The sequence below is a fragment of the Nannobrachium achirus genome (assembly GCF_963921795.1).
Source record: "Nannobrachium achirus genome assembly, chromosome: 3".
NCBI lineage: Eukaryota > Metazoa > Chordata > Actinopteri > Myctophiformes > Myctophidae > Nannobrachium > Nannobrachium achirus.
The window spans coordinates 74,784,922-74,805,019 of NC_137812.1; the positions used below are offsets into that span (position 1 = coordinate 74,784,922).

Here is a 20,098-nt window from a genome sequence, read left to right on the forward strand (position 1 = left end):
CCCCCTAATCTAGATTGAGTGGCAGAACATTGAGCAGCTTGGAGCATTGGAGTTTGGAAGTGCTTGTTGTAAATCACTCAACGGCCCTGCATACCACCTGTTTCTAAATGTCACATAATGCAGGAGGCAGCAGGATGTTGTGTTGTAGAAAACGAGTGCTTCCAAACTCTGACACTTGGAAAAAATCACACCACTGTGAACTGAGCGGTGGTCGTGTGGGGGGGGGGGGGGGGGGTGCCTGTGTGTGTGGGGTGGGTGTGTGTGTGTGTGTGTGTGTGTGTGTGTGTGTGTGTGTGTGTCTGGCCTGGCCTGAACAACAGCGCCCCTCCCTTAACATGTGTGGTCAAAAAAGGTACTTCAGGCTACATACAGACACGCACACACACACGCACGCATACACACACGGCCACGTATAGGAGACGGTGTAACCACCGCTCAAAATAATCCCCTGCACAGAATGTCTTGACATTTTTATTGAAACAAAAACTTTGCAGATAGAAAGAGGATAATTCAAGCTTTCAGTACAGCTGCAATGTTGGTGTGTTTAACTTTGTTTAATACAATCAGAAAGGACTTTTCTGTTTGGATGTATGGACTGTCAATGGCAGAAAGTAGTTTTTTGCCACTCAGTAGGCGTTCCCACATAACTTCCAGCAACAGTGATGTCACGCGCATACCCTCTATAGCTGCCTCTGGTACCTCTACTGTAAGATGATAATAATAATAACTAGTAGTACTGCACTCTGTCGAGGTGCCAACTTGCACTTTGTGCCCAGTACTTTTTGTGTGCTCAAGCAGAACGTACCATGAGGTGCGCTCACCACTGGCATCACCAGGAATGCTGCTCCCTCATTGGCTGTTAATGATGACATTGCCAAAAATGCTGGTCCCTGATTGATTGGGCTACGGGCTTAAACACACAGCTACATACTGTACCTACCTACCAACATACTGTACATACCTACAGAGATACGCAGCCGGACGCAGTACTTTCACGCTATAACTAGAAGATGACATTCTTTTTTTTTTAAACAATATGTTTATTCTTTTTTTTTTACAGACATACAAAACAACATAATCAGGCATGCAAACTTGTAGCTTTTCGGCGAAAATCGTCGTTTTGAATCCAAATTGATCGTTTGTGTGATTCGTTCAGATTCGATGTAAAAATATTTAGGGGGGGTGGGGGGGTGTCGTGTCATCTAGGCTGCGTGAGCAGCAGTGAGAAGAGGAGCGCTTTTTTCTCTTCTTGGCTCCGTCCGGTTTGTCAGTGCAGTAGTGGTGATGGTGGAAGGGGGATATGGTCGTTTTATTTTTGAACAAATCAAGCGCTCGCTTTTTCTTGCCTGTGACGTCAACACCCATGCCTGACTGTGTCCAGTGCCCTGCAGCCGTCAGCGCAGAGCGGAGGCTGCGCTCAGCAGCCAGTCAGTAGTAAATAAACTTGGCTAGGTTGTCGTTGATTGCGACCGTAGGTCGCATTTACTATCAAACCCTGCACAAAGTGTAAGTCCGTCAGTCAGTCAGTCAGTCTGTCTGTCTGTCACACCTCACACGTCACACTCTTGCCCTGCTCATATCTCCGCAACCGTTGCCCCGATCCATGCCAAATTTTGCACACACCTTCCTTACCTGCCAAACTACAACCTCCAAGGACCCCCGGAGCTCCAGGGACCCCCAGGTCCCTGGGGGACCCCCAGATGTAAAAAATGACCAAATGTGCTAAACTGACCAAATGACCACCCCCACGGGGCTGCTCACGGGGAATTCCCGGGGACCACCCACTCCTGGTGCTCCAGAACGGATGCAAAAGTGGTGGCGCCCCCAGTGGAGGACCCCCCTACACTGCAGCTCACATAAAATGCCGTAACTCCGGCTAGGAGCGACCGGGACAGCCGGGGCCGGTACCTATTCGTCCGCATTGCCGGCGCGGAGACCCCACCCCTCATTTCTCACATGGCCCTCTTCTAGCGCCACCATGAGGCCGATTCTTGCAAAACACATTTTTGGACACTGCTCCTACAATTTTGGCCCTAAAATCACGCAAATCGGTACACAGTATGTCTACACTCATCCCATCAACATGAATCTCTCCCATATAGCGCCACTCCAGGCCGATTTTTAAAAACAAATTTTTGGACACTGCTCCTACAGATTTTGCCCTAAAATCACGAAAATCACTACACAGTATGTCTACACTCATGTCATCAACATGGATCAGGAAGATTTTGGCAAAACACATTTTTGCCCTATTTGTGGAGATAAGTGACCTACGGTCGCTTATCTCCCGATTAGGGAGTGTTACTGGTAGAGATAGTGTGGTGTAGTTGTGGATTGGACTTTTTAATTCGCTTGTATCGTGATGCGGTCGCTATTCTGCATCTATGCGATGACGTGACATAATCGATTATAGCCTACGTTTGTTGATTTTGATGCGATGACATGCTAACGCTAAATTAGCTCTGGTCCATAGCGTTAGTGGAGTTCCACTAACTCCACTAACGCTATGGACCAGAGCTAACGCTAGATCAACGCTATCATGCCGTTCCATCTGCCTCTTATTAGACAGAGATTTCTAGCATTTATTAAGATCAGGCAGAGAGAGAGAAAATGAGGCAGAGAGTCACAGTTCTCAAAGCGGAGAATACAATCGTCTGTGGTTTTACAACACTGTTTCCCAAGCACTGGGTTGGGACCCATTTGTGGGTCGCGAAAACATTTTTATGGGTCCCTTAATGTCTAATTTCCTACATTTAGTTTTGTATCATTTAAAAACTCTCAAAAAACATTCTCCCCCAAAAAGAAAAACATTTCATGATTTAAAATAAATGTTTTTTTTCTAATTTCATGAATAAATAAAATCTAAATCTAAGAAATTATCTTAGAAAACACAGGCCTTGCCGCCTATTTAAGAAGTAAGATAGAAAATAGCCGATCTACAAGCTCACAGCATGCATTGTGTCTCTGTCTATGCCTGTCTATTAAAGACAAGTCCCTAAATATTATAGGATATTCCTATAACTATATCTGTAGGCTATATTATATTTATAATTTTCTTCATTATATATAGAACAATCGGTGGTAGGCAACAAGTACAATTTTGCTGCATGTATTGTATATGAGTAAGTCGCTGTTTTACCCAGTTAGAATCGTGCAAATTCATCCGACCCGACCCGAAAAGGGTCCAAAATTTGGCGCCGCCAAACAGCGCAGCGCGGCGCACATTTCCGGCCCAGAAAGGTTGTCACCTTTTTCACCTTGGGGCTGTTTGCATGTCTGCATAATACAAGACAATACTGGATCACATACAGACAAAACAGACAAAAAAAGAAAATACAACAACATACAAAAAGAACAACCAAAAAACCTGACACTACACGACACATAAGAATATTAAATAATTCTGATACAAAGAGCACATATACTATATACACTATTTACACCCAGAGTCCCACGCCACAAGGCCGGACCAACGACCACAGAGGGAATGCAGCTTCCCCACACCTGGTTCCTCCTTTAAGTACGAGAGATCATTGCCCTTGACATACTGGATAAAATTCCCCCATATTTTCTCAAATAGCTCTTGTTTGTTTTTGAGAGTGTATGTGATCCTTTCTAATGGAAGGCACAAAGACAATTCCTTAAACCACTGAGCGATGCTAGGTTTCCCTGTCTTTTTCCATGAAAGGGCGATAACCCTTTTGGCTTGCAGGAACCCAAGATCCAGAAATTTAATCTCGTTGTTTTTTATCCTATGGCCAATCGGGTAAAGGCCTAATAAGAAGAGTTTTGGATCTAGCTCAATGTTAATAAGTAGTATCCGTTGTAGCTCCTTTCTAACCTCCTCCCAAAACTCCTTTATTCTTGGACATGCCCACAAGCAATGGAACAGAGTGCCTTTATCATCGTTACATCTGATACAAGTGTCCGGGATATTAGAATTACATTTGTTCATTTTTTCTGGTGTGATGTACACCCTCATCAACCAATTATATTGTAGCAGTTTTAAACGAGTATTACTAGTCTGTGCCTGAGCCTCCTCACAGGCTGTGTTAAACTCATCCATTGTTAGCTCCCCTTGTAAATCAGAGTTCCAGGCATTAAATCTAGATTCAGATGTTTCAGGCGAGAAGTCCACCAGGAGGGTATAAAACCCAGATATGAGGCCCCTTTCAAAGGGATTCCTGATGAGAGCTCTTTCTATTATCGACAGAGGAGGGATCGTCAGAGACTGTGCTTGTTTAACCCTTATAAAGTCCCTAAGTTGGAAAAATTTAAACAGGTGTGTTCTAGGAATATTACATTTAGCCATAAGTTCTTCAAATGAGAGCAGAGTCTTATTTTTGCCAAAAACATATTTTAGTTGTTTGATTCCTTTTCCAGCCCAAAGCTTAAAACCTCCATCTGCCCTACCCGGAGCAAATGCCTCATTCCCCCAAATCGGGCTGAAGCGAGAAATGGGGATGATATCGCACAAATATTTCCGAACATCTTGCCAGACCTTAATCATGTTTTTAACAATAGGATTGGTTGTAGCTTTTTTAAGTTTACTTAATAAGTTAGAGTAAAGATAATTGGGCATCGGGATCTTTAAGGAACCTGATTCAATGTTTCTCCAACTAGGAGACCCCTCCTCTGTATAGTAGAACATTATAGTTCTCAGCTGTGCTGCCCAGTAGTACCACAGCATATTGGGGCATTTTAGACCTCCCCTATCATAGGGCAAATATAGTAGAAGATGACATTCTGATAAATTGCAAGTGTGGCTGCCATTTTTGTATTTTCCCCATTCAAGTCAATGGGGTTATTTTATAACTTTTAGCCAATGAGGAAGCAGCAAAAACTTTTCTAGAGTAACTTTTAGACATTGAGGAAATGGCAGCTCAACCAATCAACTAAGCCTCACAGGATAACATTTAACCAATGACAATGTGCATGTGTGTGTTCAGGTGAAGCTAACGTGGGATGAGAACGACCATGACCGTGTGTGTGTGTGTGTGTGTGTGTGTGTGTGTGTGTGTGTGTGTGTGTGTGTGTGTGTGTGTGTGTGTGTGTGTGTGTGTGTGTGTGTGTGTGTGTGTGTGTGTGTGTGTGTGTGTGTGTGTGTGTGTGTGTGTGTTCAGGTGAAGCTAACGTGGGATCAGAACGATCATGACCGAGTGACGGCCCTCAGCAGAGACTTTAAGAAGGACAAGCTCCTGGACATGGACTTCCAGGCTTACCTGGCCTCCTCCAGCGAAGAGGAGGGGGGGGAGGGGGAGGGGGAGGGGGGGTGGGGGGCCCTGGAGTTCCCAGAGGACAAAACCCCAGAGGAGACCAAGGTCCAGGAGCTGAAAGAAGGTGATTGTTTACCTCAGGGGTCTTCGACAGGGGGTCCGGGACCCCTAGGGGGTCCTCAGAGTTACTACAGGGGGTCCTCCAAATCTTTGAGTGATAGAAACTTGTTTTATCCTTTTTTATATTAACCACTTGAACCCTAGCGTCCATATTCTGAGAACTTTAGCCAAACATAGCAGATCTCTAGATTGATTCCATACGTATCCAATACATGGGCTGCGATTCGATTCGACAAATCTTACAGAACAACTTACTTACAACCTACTTACTTTTGTCAATTGTCATCTTCATGGATGGTGGTCAGATGGTGGTCAGATGGTGGTCAGCCACAAACTCACAGTCACATCTAAATGCACATCTTCATAGATGGTGGTCAGCCACAAACTCACAGTCACATCTAAATGCACATCTTCATAGATGGTGGTCAGCCACAAACTCACAGTCACATCTAAATGCACATCTTCATAGATGGTGGTCAGCCACAAACTCACAGTCACATCTAAATGTCATCTTCATGGATGGTGGTCATCTTCATAGATGGTGGTCAGATGGTGGTCAGATGGTGGTCAGATGATGGTGGTCCATCTTCATGGATGGTGGTCATCTTCATGGATGGTGGTCATCTTCATGGATGGTGGTCATCTTCATGGATGGTGGTCATCTTCATAGATGGTGGTCATCTTCATAGATGGTGGTCATCTTCATGGATGGTGGTCATCTTCATAGATGGTGGTCATCTTCATAGATGGTGGTCATCTTCATGGATGGTGGTCATCTTCATGGATGGTGGTCATCTTCATAGATGGTGGTCATCTTCATAGATGGTGGTCATCTTCATGGATGGTGGTCATCTTCATAGATGGTGGTCATCTTCATAGATGGTGGTCATCTTCATGGATGGTGGTCATCTTCATAGATGGTGGTCATCTTCATAGATGGTGGTCATCTTCATGGATGGTGGTCATCTTCATGGATGGTGGTCATCTTCATGGATGGTGGTCATCTTCATAGATGGTGGTCATCTTCATGGATGGTGGTCATCTTCATGGATGGTGGTCATCTTCATAGATGGTGGTCATCTTCATAGATGGTGGTCATCTTCATGGATGGTGGTCATCTTCATGGATGGTGGTCATCTTCATGGATGGTGGTCATCTTCATGGATGGTGGTCATCTTCATAGATGGTGGTCAGCCACAAACTCACAGTCACATCTAAATGCCAGTTCTGTTCAGAATTTGTCATCTCACGTCTTTCCACAAAATATTAGAACATTCTCAATAGTGGAATCGATAAAAGCACAGCTCAATCAGCAGGATGGATAAGGTGTTCATTATCAGTAAATAATTAAAGGTGCAAAAACAGTTTTAGTCGCCCTGAAGAAGGCATTGTGCCGCAACGCGTAGGTGCTTTTTTAAATTAGCCCTAAAACAAAGGCTTTTTAACTGTCCCTCAGCTTTTTTTGCATCAATGTTGTCACCTGGCCACCAGAGAGCACTTTGCGTGGGAGACTTTGACTCTACAGCCAAACAGATGCACTCCTAAAGCCCTTTGCACACAGGCGCGTTTATCCGCACGGATAAAACGGACAATTTCATTTTTTTAAAAGAAAACAATGATTCTCTACGACCTCATGCACACCGGATCCGAAGTAGCCGTGCAACGAGTGGCTGCAGCCGTGCGTTTTTATCTCGATTGAACCCAGTTGGATTTGTGCGTCTTACTCTTGTCGCATACAGTAAAAAACTCATCACTCCTTTTATGACTCCTTTTGGGATCCGCAGCGCCGATTCCGCACAGCCTTGCACACCAAATCCAATGCGTTTTATTTATGCAGCAAACGAAAAAAACGCAACTGTCCTGTGTGCAAACTCTGTTTTCTACGTAATGAAAGGTGTTTTCATTCCAGAAGTGCTGAAACCCAGACAGAAGAAGCAGAGAGCAGAGCAGCAGATCAGTAAGTACAGAGAGCTGCTGAAGGGAATCCAGGACAAAGAGAAGAAACACGATAAACACATGGAGATGGAGGTCACATGGACACCAGGTGAGCACACGCACACGCACACACACACACACACACACACACACACACACACACACACACACACACACACACACACACACACACACAGGGCTGTCACGATTATGAATTTCTGGAGACGATCAATTTTCATGCAAATAATTTATGATTATATTGTCTATTTCTTCTCCCATTTTATGCCACTATGATAGTAGGCTATGAGCTTTGATAATACACATACTGTACACCAATTTAATTGCTTTTTGAACATCAAGAAATTGAGGCCTGTGTTGGTGCCGTGCATGACGGACGGACGGACGGACGGACATGTGGTCACATGGGTTCACTCACTCTGTGCCTTGCTGCCTTGCTCAACAGGTCTCAGGCAGACCACAGAGCAGCTGGTGAAGCAGAAGAAGCAGCAGGAGGTCAAGGGTCAGCTGACCCCCTGGGAAGAATACCTGGAGAAGAAGAAGAACAAGAAGAAACTGAGGAGAGACAAGAAGAAGAAACAGGAGGTGACTGATGCACGCGCACACACACTCACATACACACACGCACACACGCACGCACGTGCACACACACACACACACACACACACACACACACACACACACACACTAGGGATGGGACATATGAACATTTCATATCACGACTATTGTGACCAAAGAAATATGGATTTAGGATATGTGACCCACCGTGGCACCGGGCAAGTCATGTGACCCACCGTGGCACCGGGCAAGTCATGTGACCCACCGTGGCACCGGGCAAGTCATGTGACCCACCGTGGCACCGGGCAAGTCATCTCGCATGGCTCCGTTATTCACTGGAGCTATAAGGACGTTTTGTTTTGTTTTTTCTCTAAAATGTAATTAAGCCACAACAGCATCTCAAAATATCAAAAAAATCTAAATGAAAAAAAAATCAATGACTAGCCGTCAGCCGTGGTGGGACACATATTATCACAATAATCTAAATATCCCCAAAGTCCATTATCCTAGGGAGGAACAGATCTACTGCGTCAGGTCGCAGTTACTATCAAAACCTCCACCAGCTGTCCGTCAGTCAGTCAGTCAGTCAGTCAGTCTGTCTGTCACACGTCAACTTTTGCCCTACTCATATCTCCGCAACCGTTGCCCCGATCCATGCTAAATTTTGCACACAGTCCTTGCCTGCCAAACCACAACCATCCACCCATCAATTCTCACATGGCCCTCTTCTACACATTTTGCCCTAAAATCACGCTGTGACCTTGACGGACGCTTATCTCCCGATGAGATACTGGTAGATCTGCTATTTTTTTGGGGAAAAAAGATTTGGTAGAGGGTGAAAAAGATGTTTTACCAATAGAGGGTTTAAATGGTACCGGATATGCAGCTCTGCAAATAAAAGGTGAATTGATCCCAGTGCATGACGGAGGATGATATCACGATAAATTAAATTAAATGTATTATTAAATGAATTCGTTTTTATCACGATCAACGATAATATGGCTTATCGTCCCATCCCTAGGACCGCCATTGCCTTTTACAGACTTGCTGTGTTGCCAGATTCTGCCAAAGAAACAAGCGGCCAGCAGGCTTGCAACTGCAAGCTTTGGACAGCCGACGTCTCGTTTCACAGCTGAAAACAAAAATCTCATCGTATTCTTTTGTCTTCAGTTGTGTTTCCATACTGCTATATTAACTGATTTAAAGGACAACTTTAGTTTTTTTACAACAAGGGTTCATATTTTAGATTGTAATTAAATTATATAAAAGATGAGTGTTCAAATGATTTCATTTACTTCTTTCTTTTGTTTTAGAGATTCATATTTCAGTGGTTGGGGGCATGCGTACAAGTGGCTAAATATGTCATTTTACACAGAATAAGCCCATTCCCAAGATACAACACAACCTTTCATGGTTGGATGTGACTTATGGAGGCTAGAAGTGTTAGTGCCTGTGAGTCACACACAAAGGCACCGGATGTCATTCCTCCCAAGAGCATACAAGCTTTACCAGAAGTAATAGAAATGTTTTTATTGTTGTATTTTTATATTTGATGATTTGTTTTTATTTTTTTAATAGAGCGGTCCTCTTGTTTTATTGATCTGAACTGTAAGAAACATCAAAATTCATACTGTTATGCTATGATGTTTTCTAATAAAACCTTAACTTGAACTTGAACTGTAAATAGCAATAAAGAAACTGCTGGCTTATTGTGTCTAAAAATACATATTTAGCCACTTGTACGCATGCCCCCATGCGTACGCATGCCCCACGTTTTAGCACGGTAAACGTGATAAAACAATAGAACGAAGTAAATGAAAAGATTTTAACACTCACTTTTTCTTTTCTCTAATTGCAATCTAAAATATGAACCCTTGTTGTAAAAAAACAAAGTTGTCCTTTAACACGTGTTTTTCTTGGCTTGTAAAGTCAGAACCATGTGCGCGTTGCGACTGGCTTAGTTTGTCTGGGAAGCTCTCGAGGAAATGATGGTTGCTTCTTGTAGATCGACCCTTTCCCCCGCCTCCTCCCTCTGCCCATGACGCACCACAGAGTGACACGTTGTGAGCTTGTATATCTGTTGTTTTAGCGAGCCTACGTCACCAAATGTGTGCTACACTGATTGTGTTGTCTCGGAGAGTCACGGGCCATCAATGACCCCCTGTGAGGGGGTGTTACACCAAATGTGTGACTTAGACATTTGTGTGACCTGCTTTCAATGCTTTAGTGCATAGCGTAGAGTGAGGGACAGAAAAGTGACTGACATACAAGCGGTTTTCATACTATCTGAAATGATTAATTTCACATTCCTCTGTGTAATCTGTGATCTTTGTGTTGTTTTATTGTAACCTCCAGGAGCCCACTGAGGAAGACCTCAGTGATGACGAAGTTCCTTCAGATGTTGACCTCAACGACCCCTTCTTCACTGAGGAGCTGGGGACCACCGGTACTGTAGCATCTGATCAATACTTTTCTGATCAATACTATCCATCTAATCAATACTTGACTGATCATCTAATCAATACCTTTCTGATCTTTACTGATCAATACTATCCATCTGATCAATACTTTACTGATCAGAGAAGCTGGGTACCACAGGTAGCATCTAATCAATACCTTTCTGATCTTTACTGATCAGTACCATCCATCTAATCAATACCTTACTGATCCATACGATTCATCTGATCAATACCATTCTTCACTAATCAAGTATGACCTAAAACACCCTGGACGACGTTCCACGCGTCCCAGACTCTTCTCCCTTCCCTAAAACACCCTGGACGACGCTCCACGCGTCCCAGACTCTTCTCCCTTCCCTAAAACACCCTGGACGACGCTCCACGCGTCCCAGACTCTTCTCCCTTCCCTAAAACACCCCGGACGACGCTCCACGCGTCCCAGACTCTTCTCCCTTCCCTAAAACACCCTGGACGACGCTCCACGCGTCCCAGACTCTTCTCCCTTCCCTAAAACACCCTGGACGACGCTCCACGCGTCCCAGCCCCAGTTGGTTTAAACTTTAAAGTGTACGTTCTGTGTGTTCTTCCATTCAGAGGTGAAGAAGAAGACGAAGGGAAAGAAAAGCAAGAAGGAGGAAGAGGAGAGAACAGCAGAGGAGGAGGAAGAGCTGGAGAATAGAAAGGTTTGAATTCATATTTATAGTCATAATATGTAAATATATATATATATTGTAAAGTCCTGGTGAAATGAAAACTATGTTGTATGTAAGGGATAATGAATGGCTCCGCGGTTATCAGGCTAAAGGGATGTTATCTATCGTCATTCACCAAGGAGCCAATCATTATCCCGCTTATTACCCCGGCTACTAAATAAAATTAATAATTTGACTCAAAACTAAAAACAAAACAAAGTATTTCCTTGTTTACAGACAGCTGAAAGTATTCCACAAGTGTTGCGCTGGGCGTCCCTCCCAGCGCGACACGGTCGCCTTGGAAAACAAGGAAGTGCTGATTAGATAGAATCCATTTTCTGATACTACGTCGTCTATTTCTCGCTTAAAATATTTTTAAAAACATTCTTGAGATCAACGTTTAGTTGTAAATGTCACTGTGTGTTTGTTTACATGGCTGACATGTTGGATACAGCACAATAGTCATACAGTGCAGCCTAACTGCAGCAGGTGCTCTGAGTCTTTGATTAGACAGCGGTCTGTTATAGAGCGGAGTGGTCTGTTATCTAGAAATAACAGACCGCTGATTTCAGCGTTTGACCAATCAGAATCAAGCATTCAAACAAGCCGGGTAATAAACACTGTTAGAGCATTTCCCTGGTCACGGTATGAGCATCCTAACAATAGATGCTTTTAGAGCATAACCCTGGTCACGGTATGAGCATCCTAACAATAGATGCTTTTAGAGCATAACCCTGGTCACGGTATGAGCATCCTAACAATAGATGCTTTTAGAGCATAACCCTGGTCACGGTATGAGCATAGCTAACAATAGATGCTTTTAGAGCATAACCCTGGTCACGGTATGAGCATCCTAACAATAGATGCTTTTAGAGCATAACCCTGGTCACGGTATGAGCATCCTAACAATAGATGCTTTTAGAGCATTTCCCTGGTCACGGTATGAGCATAGCTAACAATAGATGCCAACACAATAAGCAAATAATGTAATTACACATGAAATATGGCGGTACATCTTGTGAATGAGAAGCAGAGGTAACAATGAGTCTACATTACTGTGTGTTTACCTCTGGCTTCACACTACCAAGATGCTCCAGATGGTCTAGCAGTGTTACTGTAAATAGTAATCAAGACATCCCTGGCTTATTGTGTCTAAAAAGACATGTTTAGCCACACTAAAACAATAGCAAGCAGTATTTATTTATTTTTTAACACATTCTTTCTTTTCTCCAATTACAATCTAAAACATGAACCCTTGTTGTGAAAAAAAAACAAAAAACAAACTGAGTTGTCCTTTAAGGTTCCTACTGTAAGTTGATACTACAGGTTGATTGATACTTAATTGAATCTCTGGTTTTAATAAATGTGTATTGTTTGTGTGTGCATGTGTGCGCGTGCTTGCATGTGCGTGCGTACGTGTGTGTGTGTGTGTGTGTGTGTGTGTGTGTGTGTGTGTGTGTGTGTGTGTGTGTGTGTGTGTGTGTGTGTGTGTGTGTGTGTGTGTGTGTGTGTGTGTGTGTGTGTATATATGTATGTGTGTGTGTGTGTGCGTGCCAGGCGGAGATGGCTCTCCTAATGGACGACGTGGAGGACGGAGAACGTAAACACTTCAACTACGATGAGATCGTTGAGCTTCAGAACCTCAGCAAGAAGAAACGCAAGACCCTGAAGAAGAACAACCAGCCTCTGGAGGAGGACAGCTTCCAGGTACTGTTATTAATATATTATAATACTTTATTAATATTAATAATAAATACAACCAGCCTCTGGAGGAGGACAGCTTCCAGGTACTGTTATTAATATATTATAATACTTTATTAATATTAATAATAAATACAACCAGCCTCTGGAGGAGGACAGCTTCCAGGTACTGTTATTAATATATTATAATACTTTATTAATAATAATATAACCAGCCTCTGGAGGAGGACAGCTTCCAGGTACTGTTATTAATATATTATAATACTTTATTAATATTAATAATAATATAACCAGCCTCTGGAGGAAGACAGCTTCCAGGTACTGTTATTAATATATTATAATACTTTATTAATATTAATAATAATATAACCAGCCTCTGGAGGAAGACAGCTTCCAGGTACTGTTATTAATATATTATAATACTTTATTAATATTAATAATAATATAACCAGCCTCTGGAGGAAGACAGCTTCCAGGTACTGTTATTAATATATTATAATACTTTATTAATAATAATATAACCAGCCTCTGGAGGAGGACAGCTTCCAGGTACTGTTATTAATATATTATAATACTTTATTAATATTAATAATAAATACAACCAGCCTCTGGAGGAAGACAGCTTCCAGGTACTGTTATTAATATATTATAATACTTTATTAATAATAATATAACCAGCCTCTGGAGGAGGACAGCTTCCAGGTACTGTTATTAATATATTATAATACTTTATTAATAATAATATAACCAGCCTCTGGAGGAGGACAGCTTCCAGGTACTGTTATTAATATATTATAATACTTTATTAATAATAATATAACCAGCCTCTGGAGGAGGACAGCTTCCAGGTACTGTTATTAATATATTATAATACTTTATTAATATTAATAATAATATAACCAGCCTCTGGAGGAAGACAGCTTCCAGGTACTGTTATTAATATATTATAATACTTTATTAATATTAATAATAATATAACCAGCCTCTGGAGGAAGACAGCTTCCAGGTACTGTTATTAATATATTATAATACTTTATTAATATTAATAATAATATAACCAACCTCTGGAGGAAGACAGCTTCCAGGTAACACTGATACTGTCCTACTCATATCTACTAGTCATATCTACTACTCATACTGTCCTACTCTACTCATATCTCCACCACCGTTGGCCCCATCCATACCAAACCTTGCACACACACTCCTTGGCTGCCAAACCACAACCCTCCACCCCTCATTTCTCACATGGCCCTCTTCTAGCGCCACCATCAGGACAATTTTAGCAAAACACATTTTTTGGACACTGCTCCTACAGATTTTGCCCTAAAATCACGCAAAGCGGTACACCAGGGGTCGGCAATAGGCGGCCCGCGGGCCAAAACTGGCCCCTCGGAAATTATTTCTGGCCCCTCAGATTATTTTGAGATTTATGAATTTTAATTTTACTTTTTATTTAAACAATACTGACAGTCCCACTAGATTGGTAGCACTACGAGCGAACGAACGTGTCGCTGCTCTGTACCGTCTCTCTCTCTCTCACTCACTCACTCACTCAAACACACACACACACACACACACACACACACACACACAGTCCGCAGAGTCACGCAGCAGTGGAGTGGTGCTGCTGCTGTGAGCTTGTACCGTTGTAGGCTACCTGTGGTCAAACTGCTTCTGTCTTGGGTGGAAACTAAGTGGTGCCATATCCATGCTTCATCTTTGGTGCTGTGTCTAAAATCCTTGCAAGCAACCAAAACTGTCACGGGAAAGCCGTGGTGCTTCTCAAATGGCTTTGCGTAGATGAGACCAGGTAGGAGGATAAACACAAAGTTTGCTGTCCATATTCCTCTTTAAACGCCCCTTTTCACTGTTTACTCCTCTTTCTTCATGCCTTTGGATTGTGTTCTCTTGCCAACTAGAAGCAGATAAGGCTGAATGTTTCGCGTTGTCAGCTGTCTGTCTTTCTGCACAAGTAGGCTTGCAGCTGCACTCAATTCACACTAACGACCAATGTTTGATCCAACGTGCAGCGGTGTCGCGCAGAATGCGCACATTATTCAATCTACAAACTCACAAAGCGTCGTGCTGCACAGCGTTGTGAGATGTGCAAAGTGATTTATTATGAATCATGCATATGTGTATGTAATGTTGTAGCCTACTGGCAGCAGAGAAGAGGGGAATAATAATTATGAACATGAATAAAAGTATGTAGCCTAATCATTCAAATTATTATAGGCTCCACTAATCAGTCCTATTTGCAAATAGAAAGAGGGGAAAACAGCTTGTTTTCCACATATAGGTCTATATATTTTTATTTTTTAATCACAGATGCCTATGTCTTGTAAGGCAGTCTGTCTTGGAGTTACAGTATTGTTTAACTATGACTTTCTTAAAATAGCCTTTCATTTTTTTTTTATTTAATGTTCTGGCCCGCCATCTAATTGGCCTGAAAAAAATTGGCCCGAGGCCAAATCTAATTGCCGACCCCTGCGGTACACAGTATCTCTAAAGTCATGTCATCAACATGGATCTGTCCCATTTCCCATATTCCCTCCTGATTGGCTACCATTGCCTTCTGAAGTTTGTGTATGAGACCTGACGGTCACTTAACTCCCGATTAGGGAGTCTTACTGGCTGGTTCTTATTGACTGGATTTCCAGTTACAGTATTTGTGTATTCAGTGCCAGTGTTTTTCAGTGTTTTTACCTTATTTCCTTATATATCGAGAATCTTCCCTCACCGAGTCCACTCGAGTTAAGAGTCAAGACAATGCAATGAAATAATTGTATTAAATTATGAGGAACCTATTCACATTAACTCATTGAATGCCCTTTTCAAGATGGCCGCCAAGTACCAGGATGCCACCTTCCTAAATTTCTAGTGCACGGATCAATTTTTAGTGCACGGATCGTGCACGCCCATGCACCATATATGCACCATATGTGTAGTACTTTTTAACAGCTTTCAAACAAAAAAATCCGCTTGGAAATCCGTTCAGGCATTCATGAGATAGAAGCCTTCAAAGTCAGACAAAACAAACACTGCCACCTTCCTAAATGTCTAGTGCATGGATCAATTTTTAGTACACGGATCGTGCACGCCCATACCTAGATCATGCACCATATGTGTAGTACTTTTTAACAGCTTTCAAACAAAAAATCCGCTTGGAAATCCGTGCAGGCATTCATGAGATACAAGCCTTCAAAGTCAGACAAAACAGCCATTTTTTACATTTTGAAAGATGTGTTTGTTATGGGGCTAAACATGCAATTTCGCAATTGCGATCATGCCTAATACATTTGAGGCATTTTTAGAATTTTCTTTATAAAAAAAAAAATTGAAAAAAAAAAAAAAAAAAAAAAACGTTTTTTTTTTCTTTTTTTTTTCAAAATGGCTTCCAACTCGGGAAACTCGGGCTGTGGCACCCTGTTACTACTGTAATAACTCGGGAAACTCGGGCCTTGGCAGTCAATGAGTTAACCATTATACTTATAAGAGAGCTGTCTGGTGCTTTTCATTGATGAAGTACTAAATGCTGTGTGTAAATGGTTTAGTAACTAAAACCATTGTAAAATGAGTGCAAATAATATCAGGAACTATAAACTGTTCAAGATGTTAAATGATGTCCTGAGAATCCATGACGTTTCATACATAGATCTATCTTCTTCATTCTGCTCTCAAAGTGTACCAGAGCAATACATTTAACTACACATGCAATGAAGAGGGATAAAACCCACTGAGCTACCTTCATTTTATTTATTCTTTCTTTATTTTATTTTATTTTTATCTGGTCTCGGTCTTGACTCTGACTGGCTTTGCGGCCGGGCTACACCACACCTGTGCGTGTGCAAAAATACCCCGGCTACACCAAGGAGGGAGTATTTGTGCGGGAGATCAGAGAGTCTGTGTACAAAACGCATATGCGTGCGTAAAAATAGAACCAATCCTATTTTTAGGGAATGCGTATCCGGGATTCGCGCTATCCGTGAGTCAGGTGTAGTCGGCTGAATTGATATACAGTACATTGGATCTTTCCAAAACGTACATAGGCGTGTGGACACACGCGAAAAGCCTTGGTGTATCCCGGCGGTTAGGTGGACTGGACTACAACACCACTCACTAACAGATTATAATTCTATTCTAATCATACAACATCACTCACTAACAGATTATAATTCTATTCTAATCATACAACATCACTAACTAAGGCAGTGTTTCTCAACCTTTTTTCTGCATGGCCACACTTTTCATGTCCCAAGAATCCATGGTCACACCAACATAATACGGGGGTGTAAATATCCTCACTGTCGGGAAGAAACCTTGTATCTCCAAGTTTCAAGTGTGTACGTTTCTTCGCAAAGCAAAGCCCTGCTTCATCACACAAGGCCGTCGCACAACAGTAGTGAAAACAGCAGATCTACAAGCACAACGCCTCGCACCGCGAGGCGTTGTGTGCTTGTAGATCTGCTGTTTTCACTAGTTTAAATCATTTTTAAAATGATAAATTATACAATACAATAAGCAGTTTCAAGGGGCACACTTGACCCTTCTCAGGGGCACACCAAAGGTCCCCAGGCACAGTGGTTGAGAAACACTAAGGGATTATAATCTAATCATACAACAGCACTAACTAACAGATTATAATCTAATCATACAACAGCACTAACTAACAGATTATAATCTAATCATACAACAGCACTAACTAAGGGATTATAATCCTAATTGCAGGTGGATGTGAAGGACCCCCGCTTCCAGGCGGTGTTCACCTCGGCTCTGTTCAACCTGGACCCCTCAGACCCCCACTACAAGAAGACCAAGGCGACCCAGAGCATCCTGGAGGAGAAGGAGCGGCGCCGCCACGCCAAAGGGACCGGTGAGGAGGAGAAGGACCGCCGCCACGCCAAAGGGACCGACGAGGAGAAGAAGAAGAAGCGCCCCCATGAGGACACCACCCCCCCCACCCCACCCACACAGGAAGCACACGGCAGCAGCAGGAAACAGGAAACAGAGGGCAGGAAACAGGAAGCTCTGCTGGACCCCAGTTTGTCTCTGCTGGTCAAAAACATCAAGAGCAAAACACAGCAGTTCCAGGCTCGCAAGAAGCACAAGGCCTCCTAGTGGAGGGTTTAAGAACTACACCATTATAATGATGAGGCCTCCTAGTGGAGGGTTTAAGAACTACACCATTATAATGATGAGGCCTCTAGTGGAGGGTTTAAGAACTACACCATTATAATGATGAGGCCTCTAGTGGAGGGTTTAAGAACTACACCATTATAATGATGAGGCCTCTAGTGGAGGGTTTAAGAACTACACCATTATAATGATGAGGCCTCTAGTGGAGGGTTTAAGAACTACACCATTATAATGATGAGGCCGCCTAGTGGAGGGTTTAAGAACAGTTTCTGCCTTAGTCTTTGTTTTCTGGGTATTTTCCTCCTGTATAGAAAGTCGATAGGAACCCAACGTCCCCGACTACCTCTAATATTTGCCAATTTGGCCAATGTGCAGATTGAGTGTATAGAGGATATACACTCAAACATGTCAGTTTGTTTACTGTTGAGTGAGAAAACAATGTTGTACATTAAGTTAATCATCTGGGGACCCCTCCAAAATAATTTGGGGTGGGGGGGGGGGTCAGGGTGGGGTGGGGGGGGGGGGTCCCCAGTTAAAATCTGATTATTCGGGGGTCGTGGCCTGATAAGGTTGAGAACCCCTGTCCTAGTGGACTGTTTCATTATCAAACCAAACTGTATTTAAAGGAGAATTCTGGACTAGCCTTTTTCTTACCTTCATTTGGGGGTCTTTGACATGAATACGGTTTGAGAACCCCAGCTGTAAGGATCATTATAGGAAGGGGAAGGCGATGTGTTTTGGTCAGAACTAAAAGGTTGCAGCTCTTTATTGAGATGCTGATCATTGCTGTGTAGAGTTTAACACAGGGTGCCCGGTCATGACATTCCTGGAAATATTTTGAAATTAGAAGAAAAAAAATCCAGTACTGGAAAAGTTTAGGAATTGATCAAGGGTCCTGGAAGCAATAGCTATGCATTGTCCTTGGTTATTGATTGTGTTAATACCTCTGAAATGACAAATTAAACATTGACCAAACTGTCAAATATTAGAGGCAGAAATTGTGAAAATAGCAGATCTACATGCTCACAACGCCTCGCGTTGTGAGCATGTAGATCTGCTATTTTCACAATAAAACCGTGTTATACAAAATTCCTCAACTCTCTACAAATATGATTATTTTCAAGGGTCACGGTTTGAAAAGGTTGAGAACCACTGGCATACACTACCTGTCTTTGGGCATTGCGCATAGGAGTAAGCGACTCGTTATTGAGCTGAATTATTGATATATAGTCCTGGAAATCGGGTTAAATATTCTGGAAAAGTTTTGGAAATGAATTGGTAAGGATGTGTGGGAACCCTGTTCAGTCTCCCCTGTCTCTCAGTTCACATGCAGTTTCACTTGTTTATCCTTTATGAATATAAAAGTCCTAAAAGAAAGTTCATAAACGTTATTTTGGTGGATTCTTTCTTCCCTTCAGTGATGGCAGCCTGGTGCGGTCACCTTCACAACGCTATGCAACCTGTAAGGAATGTTCTTCTGTTTGTTTTCACTCTGGTGGGAGCTTCAAGTGTGTCTGTCACTCCCAGGTGTGTGTCAGTTAAGGCTGGGTGATATACAGTATATACAGTATATATATACAGTATATACAGTATATATATACAGTATATATATATATACAGTATATACAGGGTGATATATATATATAAAGGTGTCTATCTATACAGTGTGTTGAAAATGTACCCCTCATCAAGGTATCAACATGCACAATATACGTATTGCGGGAGACAGCATTTATCAAAGTACATTGAATATTATTATGTGTAGTTGCAGATTGAGCAAAAATCGGTAAGACACTGAAGCGGAGAAATTTAAATCAAGTTGAGCCTAGCTGCTCCTCCACCTCTCTCACACACTAAAGGCCCATTCCCACTGGGCCAGATAACAGATATCTGGAGATATTTCTCCAGATATCTGTCCATGCAAAGTGGATGGTAGATACAGATAAAAAAAAAAGTCTACCACAGATATTTGCCACAGATACTTTTATCTGTGGCAAATCTTTTTTTTTATCTGTATCTACCATCCACTTTGCATGGAAAAATATCTGGAGAAATACCTCCAGATATCTGTTATCTGGCCCAGTGGGAATGGGCCTTAAAGCCCCTTTTCGACTGCAGCTTTAGCACCACACCACACCGCACCACATAAAAATATCTACATTTTCCATTACACAAAAGTACCCCTATCGGTAAGAAACAAATTGACCCTTTTAACTGTGATTATAACACACAATACATTTGTATTACAACTATCCTAATTATA

General features: G+C 42.3%; 1 protein-coding gene across 3 annotated transcripts in view; it reads left to right on the top strand.

Moving 5' to 3' along the window:
* esf1 (ESF1, nucleolar pre-rRNA processing protein, homolog) overlaps positions 1-18,281 on the top strand; it is a 38,958-nt gene extending 20,677 nt beyond the window's left edge. For 2 of the 3 annotated variants that reach the window (XM_080721069.1, XM_080721068.1), the window contains 7 exons: positions 5,124-5,340; positions 7,246-7,380; positions 7,735-7,874; positions 10,203-10,293; positions 10,901-10,989; positions 12,556-12,705; positions 17,428-18,281. In XM_080721069.1, the coding sequence (XP_080577195.1) occupies positions 5,124-5,340; positions 7,246-7,380; positions 7,735-7,874; positions 10,203-10,293; positions 10,901-10,989; positions 12,556-12,705; positions 17,428-17,817 (1,212 nt within the window). In that variant the 3' untranslated portion in view covers positions 17,818-18,281. The remainder of the gene's footprint in view (positions 1-5,123; positions 5,341-7,245; positions 7,381-7,734; positions 7,875-10,202; positions 10,294-10,900; positions 10,990-12,555; positions 12,706-17,427) is intronic. The other variant, XM_080721070.1, reaches the window with a different exon arrangement.
* Positions 18,282-20,098: the final 1,817 nt, after the last annotated feature.